Source organism: Oryzias melastigma, linkage group LG17, assembly GCF_002922805.2.
Source record: "Oryzias melastigma strain HK-1 linkage group LG17, ASM292280v2, whole genome shotgun sequence".
NCBI classification, from domain to species: domain Eukaryota; kingdom Metazoa; phylum Chordata; class Actinopteri; order Beloniformes; family Adrianichthyidae; genus Oryzias; species Oryzias melastigma.
In genome coordinates, this window is record NC_050528.1 from 33,474,796 (window position 1) to 33,488,021 (window position 13,226).

General features: G+C 37.8%; 2 protein-coding genes across 6 annotated transcripts in view; both read right to left on the reverse strand.

Annotated features, from left to right (window-relative positions):
* Positions 1-3,240, reverse strand: part of LOC112151163 (rho GTPase-activating protein 12) — a 62,347-nt gene extending 59,107 nt beyond the window's left edge. For 2 of the 5 annotated variants that reach the window (XM_036216193.1, XM_024279880.2), the window contains exon 1: positions 2,973-3,239. The gene's annotated coding sequence lies outside the window, so the exon portion shown is untranslated. Of the gene's footprint in view, positions 1-2,972 lie in introns of all 5 variants that reach the window. The other 3 variants (XM_036216194.1, XM_024279894.2, XM_036216192.1) reach the window with 2 other exon arrangements.
* A 5,456-nt stretch (positions 3,241-8,696) lies between these two features.
* Positions 8,697-13,226, reverse strand: part of LOC112151005 (kinesin-1 heavy chain) — a 29,314-nt gene continuing 24,784 nt past the window's right edge. Inside the window, exons 25-26 of the mRNA XM_024279586.2 lie at positions 13,021-13,153; positions 8,697-10,968 (exon numbers count right to left, since the gene is read on the reverse strand). Coding sequence (XP_024135354.1) covers positions 10,965-10,968; positions 13,021-13,153 — 137 coding nt within the window. The 3' untranslated portion in view covers positions 8,697-10,964. The remainder of the gene's footprint in view (positions 10,969-13,020; positions 13,154-13,226) is intronic.

Here is a 13,226-nt window from a genome sequence, read left to right on the forward strand (position 1 = left end):
AAACATTTCCTCCCATTTTCTGTCCTGCTTCAGGATAAACACACAGCAGCAGCACTTTGGAAGCTGTGCAGTGTTTGTGCTGCAGCCCAACAGCACATGACTCCTGTTAGCACACATGAGTCTGTGAACAAATGATTCAGTTAGTTCCATCAGAGTGGAAAAGGCATTCTCTATGCTGTAATAGTATTAGCATAAAAGCACAGACTACAGAGAACCAGCTGAAATAAACTGTTTAGGAGAGATCTAATTTTAAAAAGGTTGTTTTGTCTTTAAGGCTCCTGTATATTTATTGAAAAAATGTTTAAAGTCTCGCTCCGATCATCTTCTGATCTATTTTAAAAATGTTCCCAGTGGTCTTTTAAGTATGATGATGCTGTTTTTAGCAAAAATTAGAAAAAACCTGTGTAGTTTTCTATGATATAGTTTCGCCAGAGTGGCAGGAGTTAAATAGGAATTCACCTCTGAGATGTGGGCGGGACTGTTGGAGGGGACCAAGCTCACCCCACTTCCTGTTACCCATCTGTTTACCCGTTCTCCTGCTAGCTTACAACCCCTCACAATCCCAACGTAATATTTCCAGTGCAACAAAAATGTCCAGAAATATTGTCAACTTGTCTGCAAGTGGATGCATCAGAATGAAACGCAGCAGGGAGCTTGTGAATTTCAGACTCAATCACCTACATCACAGCTTCAAGCTTTTTAAAAACTGATTTTTTTTTCTCTGCTCCAGATTCATAATTTAAAGAAAATGCAGTTTTAAGCTTAATATTTTATATACATGTCCTCCATCATCATAAAAATGTTACAAGAACATATTAAAAATACAAAAAACAACATTTTCATTGGAGTAGGTCTTTAAAAAATCAGTTTTTAAATTGAGTTTGTAAATTTTTAGACTTCTTTGGTTCAGTTCAAATTTGGAAATTCTTAAAAAGTTGCAAAAAAAATCTTGCTCACAATGGTGATAAAAAAGGTAAAAAAAATATATTTATATGCAGTTTGTGCCTGATGGACATAAAACAATTTATAACAAGCAAATATTAAAGCTACAGGTGAAACTAACCTTATATGCTCACAGGTAAGGAACACTTCATCAAACACATAAACCTCCCTCGTTTATCCTTTCATCGTGGCTCTTTGACTTTAATGAAAAATGCTGTCAATTTAAATGAATAGGTCTGTTATTAGACACAGAATATATTTTATTTTGAAAGGAACTTGTATATTCTGCTGTCTAAAAGTGATAGAAACGTTATATATAAAGAAAATATATATGGTTTACAGTTTTAAAATATGTAAAAGCTAAATATTATAAATGAAAGGTCACAAAAACATTAAAACGTGTATTTTTCCAAATGGTAAAGGGGGACTCTGTGGCTCTTGTTGGGTTTTGGTCAGTAAGAAACCGGACCTTTTTAGAGTTAAAGGCTGCAGACCCCTATTGTAGACATTTGCTGTGAATAACTAAGAGAAAAACAGCCAGCACCATTACATTTCTTCACCAAAAAAATTCAACTAATGTAGCTTGTTGTGAAATGTTTTCTGAGCTGATAAAACTGCAGGATGGATCCAACCAGGCTGATCATCATGAGCTCTGGTAGAGAGCTGGTGTGGAGGCAAAGACAGATTTTTCTTGGTTTTTTTTTTAAGTTAAATTGATTTTCTTGGAAACCATCAAACATGCCATGACGGGCGGGAGGTTCACTCTGATTGCTGTTCTGGTTTCTGTTCATTGTTTGGCACGTTAATTCCTGTTTTAGCAACTGCAGGAAGCTTCTTCTGAGAACCCAAAATACAGTTTGCCTGAAACCAGAGAAAACAGACAAAGATGAGAGAGACTGGGAGGGAAACAGAGGATGCAGGAATCCTTTTATGAAGATCCTAAAATACTAGATTTGAAAGATTAAATACTGAGAATCAAGAGCATAAAAGTGGTTCCACTCAGTTTTGTGTTTTGTTCTGACAAAAGCTTTTATATTTGATACCCCCCATGGTTTCCATCTTCTGATTAGACTTCAGACGACTCATAATGTTTGATGTCAGGAAAAAAAGCAAAAACCACTCAAGTAGTTCACTGTGACCTTCACAAGCAGCTCCACCAAATATAGCCCCACGCTGACCCAAACAGCTTGGATTTAGCACAGACTGTCCCAGTTAGTCATCTCCCAACACAACTTCTCTCCAGAATTAACCCCTCGGGGCGTCCCGAGACTGTTGGAACAGCAATCCTTCAACCAAGCAGGGCAGCCCTCTAATGAGAACACACCGGGAAGCAAACCTGCAGTAAATCTACTCCACTAGATTACAAAATGACACAATCAGAAAAAAACGGAGTTACAAGCCCCGCCTCTGGATTACAACAGTGACAGGACTGAAGTTAAAACGTGACACAAAGGAGGAAACTAACTTTAAATGGAAGTTGTTTTTTCCCAGTAAACCTTCTTTAACAGAATGAAAAATATTCAGGAATATCAAATAGCAAATATTTGATCAAAGTACTGCCAATTAGTTGATTGGGATCATCTTTTAAAGGACCTTTAAAAATCTGTGCTGCTCTCTTGTTTATACTGCTGTCAACTAAAATTGACAACAAAAAGCATTTAAAAAGTATTAGTGTGTAGTAAAAAACAATTCACATTTTAAAAAGTCAATTAAATTGACTCTAAAGTGATACAAAAATGTTTCAAAGAGGTGTCAATAAAAATGGGCAAATAAATTTGCTTTTCTACTAGATTTAAACAGTATAAAATAATGTACGTCATTTATTTACGTCGGTGATTTAAGTCTTTTTTTCCCCCTGAGGTGAGACAACTTCTCCTCTTTTAACAGTTTTCTTCTAACTTCATTTTTTTATGTGAGCCACAAATGCTAAGTCAAGAGTTTGTATCCCGCTAACGTTTAGCTAGCAAAATTAGCTTTCTGGCTAATTTAACATTCCGGTTTGTCCCAAACATGACGAGGTCTGCGCCTACCTCCAGTCCGTGGGGAGAGGAACAGCCACTTCAGCTGGTGCTAGACGGAGTCAAGTCCCGCTCAACTTTATTTCTTTTATTTTCTTCCAGTATGGCCACCAAGCTTAATTTAACAAGCTACTTGACAGGTTTCGGTCGACTCCGCCGTGTCTCCTGCGCTTTCCCGGCCGGTGTAATCCCGTGGACTCTCGCCTGCCCCGACAACTTCGCCAACCACCTTCAGTCAAAGATCGTCTACTAGCAAGATGTATCACTGAAGGAGCCTTTTCAAAACATTACCCAACTTCCGGTCCCTTCGCTTAAGGGGAAACTTTGTCTGTGTTTCTATGGTGATCGGACTGGTTGACACACCTCTTTAAAATACATATTAGTATTTACAAATAGAGTATGTGTAAATAAAAAAGAGCACATGTTTCATGTATGCAGACACATTTAATGCGTATTTGTAGCGGGAATATCTGAAGAGTGAGAAGTCATCACAAACCGATCCACAGGTGTTCTGAAGGGGGAGGGCTATCGGAGCGCACCCTGGCGGTAATCTTAGGGATTACACGGCTTTCACGTCAACTTGTTTTCCCTAAAATTGGAAATACTTTAACAAATTAAAGTTACATCAGTATTATTTTTACTTAGAACCTTTAAATTAAATTTGATTTAACTGTGTGTTAACTATGTGTTAAAGCTTAAAGGTAAAGTAAACAACATTCTGTGTTAGTTATTATAAGACAGATCATTTGTTATTACAGTAATTATAAAAATATTTCTTTAAAAATGTAACATACAATAACACTTTTTTGTTGGTTACTCTGTCGCCTATCTTAAAAAGTGAGTTTGGTAGTCCACAGATTAAATAAATACACACTTTACTTTTAATTAAAGGGTGCAGTACCATGTGTCACTGGAAAAGCCGTTAGATGTGAATCATCGGCCGCCTTTTACTCAAACTGAGCTCTGCTTGTTGGTTTTGCAGTGTTGTCACCATCGTGATACAGTCCTTTAAACCTCCACGTCTTTCGACTCAGGAGAGTTAAAAAAAATAAAATGTCCAGACTCCTTATTTTTCTAAGATAGAGGAGAGAAATGGATGGATTTCACACTGAATGTAGGTCTGTTAGAAGTTCCACCAAAGAAATCTACTTTAACTACAAAAAGATATGAACTTTTGATATTTTACTGAAAAAAAAACTTTACAACCTCAACAGTGATCAGTTTTTTTAGGTAGAACCAGATGATCTTAGGATAAATGTAAATAATTAACCTAACCATTTTAACAGATGAAGCCATAGCCTTTATGCTACTGAGGGACTGGGTTGACTAAAACCGTGTTGAATGTAACATAGTCTAATTCGAACCTTTATGCTCACGTTGCCTCCCTAAATCAATGAACAGATATAAGACCTAAAAAAATGATAAAGAAATAAAGTGAAATAATCTCCTGACCAAAGTTTCTCCAAAAATTCTGCAAGCATGGATATAAAAGCAGTTTTAGACACAAACTTTGCTCAAGCTTTACACAATGTACAGACTGAATGTGTTCTGTCTCTTTTACATGTAAAAAGCCTTTTTATTGTCAGTGATGCTACTGTGTTGCTGCATGCCCATAGATATTGTACATATTTAAATGATTTCAATGAAAAGTCTAAAAGTTCTTTCTGAAAAGAAGACTGCAGTTCAAATTTACATCAAAACTTCTCTTCTCTAAATGGTTTTCTGGATTTCAGTTTTCATTTTTTAACTAAAGTTTGCAAAATGTTGAAGTTAAAAATAAAAAAAACTTGACTCTGTTTTTCAACATATGCAGCTGTAAAGTGTTACTGCATCTTTGACTTGTCCAATCACAAACTATTCCAGGGCTGGGATGGCAAACCAAATTGTAGGAGTGCTGGTCTGTACAATGGTTGACTGCTTTGTAAGAATCCCATAGGATGGTACCTTTAGGGTAATCAGTGTTCTCAAAACAATGAAAAAGGAAGATCACAGGTGACAATACAGAGAATGGAGAATAATCCTTCAAGACTTAAAGTCCCACTTCGATGATCTTCTGATCTATTTTCAAAGTGGTTGTAGTGGACTTTTAATCATAATTATCCTGTTTTTAGCCAGAATAATAAAAAAAATATTTTTAGGACATATTTTCTGCAGAAATTAATACCAATTTCACCTCAAAGTTTGACTTTTTGGTGCAATCCCACCCTGTCTCCTCTTCCTGACACCCATGACTGAGAGCTCTCTGTTTACACTCTCTCCCGCCAGCTTACAGCCACTCACACCCCAAACCTAACATTATTGGTGCATCAAAAATGGTGAACAATTTTGGTGCTATCCAGCTACAGTTTTGACCCAGATGTCAGCTCAGACGCGGATGGATCAGAATGGAGCGAAGAAGGGGTTTGAGGACCGCCCAGCATGCTTTCTACGTCACAAATCAGCTCTTTTTCAAAATGCCTTTTTTTTCGTCTGCTCCTTATTCAGCATGATTTGAAAAAAGTAATACTCAGAAATGCTACTTTATGGCTAATTTTATGTATTTGTGTCATCTATCATCAGAAAAATGCCATAAGACCATGTTAAAAAACATTTCCGTGTGATTGGCTGTTTAAATCAGGTTTTATTTGTTCAAAATCCCTCTGATAGTCTCTATAAGATGAGGAAGACTTCAGCTTCAGGAGGGGTTTCAGTTTAGGGCTCAGTTTGTACTTTTCATTCACCAGAATGAATTTAAGTCGCAAACCTCTTCAATCTTCAAGCAGGAAATTACATTTCATTCCATTTTTTTATTTGATCCCTGGTTAATTTGATCTCGTCCTTTTACACAGTAAATCACCTAATGATTTTACATGCTACAGAAATATAATGACTTGGTCACATTCAAACCTTATTTTATGTTCCTTATGAGTTATTTTCCTTATCAGTTATGAAAAAAGCTTTTCTGAAAATCCAAAAACTTCTGCTTTGTGGAAATGTTTTATGGCAACCACAACATTTTTTTTAATCTCGTAAAATGGCTATAGGAAATTATGATAAAATATTTAAAAATCTAAAATGTTTCATAGTGTTTATTATAATTTTAATTTGCATTTTAATTTCAAATATTCTTTTTTTGCTTTTTTTTTAGTCAAAAATATACAAAATCATTGAATCATTTGGATGCATTTTGTCTGATTTTTATATGTTTAATTTTTTAATATATTTGTAACTTTTACATTTTACTTAACACACAATTCTTTTAGGACTGGATGTTTATTGTTTCTGGATTATCTCAATTTTCTTTTCTTCTTTATGACTAAGTAATAATCTTTTTTTTTCTTTTTGTTAAAGTCAGTATACTTGAAAAACATTGTCATGTTTTTTTGTTGTTTGTATTTTTATTTTTGTGTAATAAATTATCATTTTTAACTGGGTAATTTTGTGGTTTTATTGTATTGTTTATTTATTGTTAAATGTGAACTGTTAAAAAATTGGTCAAAATTAAAGGCTGGTAGTGCATTTGTGATGAAAAAAACTGTGAAAGGGACATGTGTTGTGAATAAGGATCAAAGAGGCTCAAACTTGAATATTTACAGTCATTTTGATTTTTTTTTTTTTTTTTGTCTTTTTTTATCACCACCGTCCTGGAATATGTTTCTTTGAGCTCCTCATTTCTGAAGTGAAATCCTTTGAACTTGCGGTTTTGTTTGGGTTCCAGCTGTGACAACCATGTAGAAAACCCAACTATCCAGAGGGAAATGGGAATTCTTCTTTCCATGTGCACTCCTCCATGAATCCCTTGGTGTGTTTGGTAAATATAAACGTTGAGGGTTTTTGGTCTCTAATGACAGAAAAAGTTTTGACTTAGATCTGAGCTTTATTTAAATGGTATTAAAACTTCTGGGTGACTCCAGAATTAGGACCAAAGCTCCAGTGTTCACATTCTTTGAATTACTGTAACTTTTCAACCGTTAACACAATAATTCCAGTAGAAAATCTACGCTAAAGATTTTGTGTTTAAGCGTCAGGATGTAAAATCACTCAGTGGTGGATGGGATAGGCTCCAGAAACCCTGATCCTGAAAAGTGGATTCAGATGATGGATGACTGAAATATTTCAGGATGAACTAATGTTGATGGGAGATTTATGCATTTTGAAATCATTGGGGGTACTTCAGAACTCGGTGAATCTATTTGGGGTCACAGGGTTGCTTCAGCCAGCCCAGTGAAGGTTGGGCTAACCATGAACAGGTTGTCAGTCTGTTTCAGGGCCACACATTCACATTCAGACCTGTAGGAGAAATCTAGAGACACCTATGAGGCATGTTGTTGAACTGTGGGAGAAAACTGGAGTGCTCAGTAAAAACCCACACATGCATGAAGAGAACATACAAACTCCACACAGCAAAGTCCCAGCAGGGATTTGAACCAAGGTTGAGAGTGCCAACCACTGCACCAGCATGCAACCCTGAGCATAAATTTAAAGTGAAAAATGAATCTTTCATTTTCTTGTGTATCTTTTTAGATCAGTTGTTTGCAGCCCATGGCTCTTTTACCGGTCCAATGTGGAGCTCTGGTTCAAGAAAAATAAAGTTTTAGTGAGCAAAGTTATTATTGTGTGAATGCTAGAAAAGTTGGATTACATGCCATAATGCTAGTACAAATGCTTTTTCGCTGAATGTTGGTGCTGAAGATGCTATAATTATTTGATGAAAATGCTGAAAAAGTTTACTGTAATTGCTAAAGAGATTTGTTGAAAAGGCTAAAGCTATTTACTTAATAGTACAGTTGCTAAACGACTTAAAGATGCAGAAATTGCAGAAAGTGTACAAATAATTTGGAGAATATCTTGAAAAATTGCAAAGATTACAGTGTAAAAATGCGTAAAAGGTATGAACTAAAAAAACTAACCAAAAACCCTGATAGATCCCAAAATAGCCAAAAATGTTAGCAGATTGCTAAAATGTTATCACAACTCAAAATTAACCCAAAAAACCTCAGTAGATTCCAAATTAGCCCAAAAAGCTAACACGTTGCTAAAGGGTTAGCTTAACTCAACATTAGCCCAAAAAACCTCAGTAGATCCTAAATTTCTTCCAATAGTGAGCTAAAACATTTTAGACATCAGATTTTTCTGCACCGTGTACCACGGAAAATCAATTGGAAGTCAGGCACAACCAGAATTACATTGATGTTTTTTCTAATAAATATGAATATTCATTTTAGGGTAAAAATAAATACATAAATATTACTATAAACTGGAATTTTCTCAAAGTGTAAATCCGTTTTTTACTTTTGACTTTCTTTCAAAATAAAAGACTTCCTGTTCCAAAAAGGAACATTCAAGTGAAGCAAATGTATTCCTAAACAACATGAGACAAAATGTACTTTAAAGTCATAAAATAAACTCAGCAATCAGAAAAGATTACTTTTACCAAAGTTTTCCCTAGTATTTGTAATCTGGAGAAAGTGCAGAGCAAACAAGGTGTGATGATGTCAGCAGGAATATAAAAACCAGTTTATCTTCTAGGTTCACCTCAGCCATAAACTTAACTAGAATAAATTAAATCAATGCTAAAGTAGCAAAAATGACTATTTTATTTTTCTTCGGCCGGAGAGCCACTCTGGAGGGGTCGGAGAGCCGCATGTGGGTCCGGAGCCTCAGGCTGCAGAACTCCACACTTTTCTGGTCCGATTGTTGAGCTGTCGGTGAAGCACAGAACCCGACGGAGTCCAATGAGCCAACACAAACACACCAGAGTTTTCTCATATTTAATCACACGTACATTTACATCATGCAGTCAATCCAGAGCTGATCTCATGAACCTCCCGCCTCCATCAGAGCCCCGCTACTTGTGCCCCAGTTCTCCAGGAATGATCCAGTACCTTTGTCCACCGATAGAACCCCGTTTAAAAATCGACCAACTATTACACAGTAATAAAAAAAAGTGGCTACACTTTTGTTTTTAATTTAGAATTAACACAAAATTTTTATTTATTCAGGTAAACACCACAAGTAATCTTTGTTTTTTGTTTACTCCTCCCCCACGATTCACATCCAGTTTTGGTGGAAGGTCAAAGCATCAACATTTTGAGGTCCATGCTGCAGTCGACTAGTCTAGTTACATGTTGTCTAGATAGACGCCAAACACTGAGCTGTCGCTGACCACCGTTTGCAGAGCGTTGGAAACCTCCAATCACAAGCAGCCATATTTTGGAGTGTTTTATTTTCTCGAGTGCAGACATAGTGAAGAAGTGCTTCTTTGCATGAGATGACACTTCGACAGGAAGTCCTCTTTCCTTCTCCAAGCTGGATTTGCTCCGCTGGTCTGGCCGGGCACAACAGTCAGAAAAAAAACCTTCTCATCTTTGAACTGGACCGGTTTCTACAGGAAGCCTCTGCATTGGGTTTCAGCCTTTCAGAATAAAACCACAAGCCTTTCATGAGAAAACACACAGAGAGAACCGAACACCGGCGTAACTAAAGCAAACAGAGAGAGAGGTGTGGCCGACACACCCTGATCACACCTGCCGCTCCACTGATTTACAGTGTATTTTACAGTATTATTGCACTTGCACAAGATGTTAGTGTTCTCATGCTGGGGCTACAATCACAAGAACATTTCTTCCAATGCACCGGGGGCTTCACAGGGCAAAAGAAATGGACGTGGTGGTAATAAACAAACAAACAAAAACAGTAATCCCACGCCCAACCACCCCTCCATGACAGATAACTGTGCAATTTTAGACCCCGCTCTCTGACGGTCAGATCAGCGGCGAGGGTGAGACTCATCCTTCCCCTTCAAAATAAAAACCTACGTCCTCTACAAAAAGGAAAAAAAGCCAAAATATACAGTACATCAAACCCAGCATTACAAATCTACTCAACAATGATGGTGTGGGAGGAGACAAACGAAAAAGCGAGGCACCCCTTAAAGAATTCATGTCAGGTCCAGGACAGAGTGACAGGTGTGTGCGCCATCGCAGTCTGCGGTTTTGGTGTGCAGAGAAAAATAAATAGCATCCTTCAGCACAACACTATTACCCACCGATAGAAGTAAAAACAGTCTATTTAGTATCTTAGCTGAGGCTAACCCGGATCATTCTCCTGCTCTCTTCCGTCCTCCTACATTCTTCTTTCCGACACCAACGAGTATATCTTTTCATTTAACTTAGTGATAAAAACAATTGGCCTCCACAGGTATTTAGTTAAATACATCTACAGTACACCTTCTTGGCGTTTTGCGATCCTTCGTTCAGCCGCTCCGCCATCGTTTCTTTACAGCTTTTCCGGCGGAGGAGCGCAGCCAATCTTACATCTGTACAAGACCAGAAACAACAGTAGTGCTCAATGCCATCTAGTCAAATCCTTTTTTTTGGATTTTTTTTTTTCTTTAAGAAGCATGTAAAATCTATCCAGAGAAAAGTGTGGTTAATAACCGTTACCAATGAAATGTACAGAGGTGAGCCTACAGATGAGCCGTTTCTCCTGGCAGGATTCTCCTGGTTTTTCTTTTTTTGGTCTTTTTCTCTGCGTACATTTTTTCGGGTCTGGTTACGATTACATTCAGCTTGGCACAGAGCAGAACTACTCACACAAAGATGACAGATGACGACGGGCTGTGCAAAAAAACAAAACAAAAAGCTGAAACCGAAGCTTCGCGTTCGAGTGGTGCGTGGTTTCACTCGCCCAAGGCTGCGCTCAAGACTGCGTTTGGTTCAGTGAAGAAGAATATTCTTTGTAAATTAAAATAGCCTTTTGTCATTAATATTATTATTATATTCCATAGGAGAAAAAGGACTTCATGATGAGAACAGGTGGAGGGGGGGGAGTGTGGGGGCTGGAGCTGTACAGGCTGGGAGCATTTATACACATTTATTTATAATCCAGAATCTCCTTCATGGCTCCGAAGCTGCGACGAGGAGCCTGCTTGCTGTAATGGAATGACAGGTCGTCTGGGCGGGCAGCCGAACAGGGGGCGGGGTGTTGGCTTTCGGTGGTGCTGTTCTTTTGTTCCGCTGCTCTTCAGCTGCAGACAAAGACAGGAACAGTCAAACATCCTCTCATCTGCTGTCAGTCAAGCGTGCCTCCAAGATTCAAGTTTGGTGAACACAAACATCCTTTTGAGTCATCTAGCTGACTCAGTAGAAGCTAAACCTCACTAAATCCATCGAGGACTGAGCAAAACACTTCAATGGCTGCTTCCTCAGACGTAAATACCTTTTTTCCGCACTATAAGCTGCACTTATAATCAATGTTCTATCATTTTGGTACAATCAAAACTTAGAAGCCTTTTTTGAAAAAGCACCTTATTCAGGGGTGGCCAACCCTGGTCCTCAAGAGCCTCAACCCTGCCTGTTTTCCAGCCCTCCCTGGACTGCTTGATGCTGACAACCTAAATCAGGTGTGTTCAGCTAATCAGGATGTGGAATTATTTGAGTCAGCTAATCAGCAGCAAGCTGGTCAGGGAGAGCTAGAAAACATTCAGGGTTGAGGCTCTTGAGGACCAGGGTTGGCCACCCCTGGTAGATGATTCTGGTTGTGTTTATGGATGTTGAAGCGATTTTGAGAGGCGTTCTGTCACAAGGTCAGTCTGGTTTTGTTTTATTAAAAATATGCTAAAATGGCTGACATCTAGTATGTGGGACTTTTTTTTACATGTTACAAATGAGATTGGGAGTTACATGTATTGTAACAATGTGGCTAACGTGTAGCATGTTGCAAACAAGTTTTAGAGTTACTGTGAACAGGGTTGATAAAGTCTCACTGACTGACAGACTTATCTTTAACCTTTTCTCTTGATTAATGTGTGTTATGTACAGCAGTGGTCCCCAACCCCCAGGGCTATGAACTGGTACCGGTCCACGGGCCACTTGGTACAAAAGAAAAGAAATACATGCACTAACTTAGATTATTTCTGTTTAGTTCATTTTATGATCCTAAAGGAAGTTTTTTTTTTTTAAACTGCCGGATTCTGTTCACAACATCCGCCTTGGTCATGTGACTTAAAGTGGTGAGCTGCATGGTTACCTGGATTGTTAACAAAAACCAAACAATAAAACGTATTTGGAAAGTTTCTTTGGAGAAAAGAGTCACTGAGGAAACTGAAGAAGAGCCTTCGACTTCAAAGAACAATAAAGCTGCTGTTTACAGACCAAACCGTGAGTCTTCCTCCACATACGAGATTATTGAGACGGTTGTTCTCATGTAGCACAAGCCGCTCTGTCTAATACGCGGCGATAGACTCTCCACTGTTTCACACGCAGATAATACAGTCGGAGACACAATGGATTCACATCTATATCATATTTATAAAATCAAGCTTTACGACCGTTGTGCCATTTTATTTGCTTCATTTAATCATCACAGCTTAAAGGTTGGATGTAGCTGAAGCTAGCGTCCTGTTGTTAGCCTCCACTTTGACGTTAAAGGGAAAATATTCATCACAAAGTTCAAATCAAATATTTTTACGTCGAATGAAGATTCATCAAAGAAAGTTGCTGATTTGTTGAAACTTGTAAAAGAGACATTTGAGAATTTTCCAACAGCAAGGCTGAGTTAAGTTCAGAAACTTTAATACAGAAAAAGTTGAAAAAAAACCTCCAATGAATGAGGATTTCCGTAAAGACAAAATATGATCAATCTTTTTACCCTGAAAGATAATCAGAGCCCAGACTGAGTGTTAAAATAGCATTCTATAGAAAAAAAAAAGTCACGTGATGTTTCTTTTAGGGAATTTTTTTTAAAATCAGAATCGACTTCTTCAAATCAACAACTTTGTTTCATTGAATCTTCATTATCTGTTAAACTATATATATACTGATATTTTTTGACTTTTTTAATCTACACTTTTTGTAGCAGCATTTTATTTTGAAAATAGATGTTTAGAAACTAGAAGCTTAAAAATGTCAACCCATTCAGACCAGTCTGTGAAAATACTGTCTATTCAAACCAGTCCGTGGTGTGAAAGAGGTTGGGGACCACTGATGGAGGGAGAGATAAGTTTACAAATAGACCATTCACTGATCGTGCGTCTTATAGTGCAGAAAATATTTGATGAAAACCAAAAGTTTGAGCTCACTTCTTGTCAGGCTTGCTGCCCCCTCCTCTGATGGACACCGTCTGACTGTTCTGGTAGAAGCCTCCTCCGCTGCGGTTGATGTTGGGGTGGGTGGGAGATGCTACGGGCTGCTGGCCAGGCCGGATGGGCTTAGCTAAAGGGAAACAGAAGCAAGAGACGGTTTATATTCAGTCTTGTTATTTTTGGGGGGCTTTTTTTTTCACAAT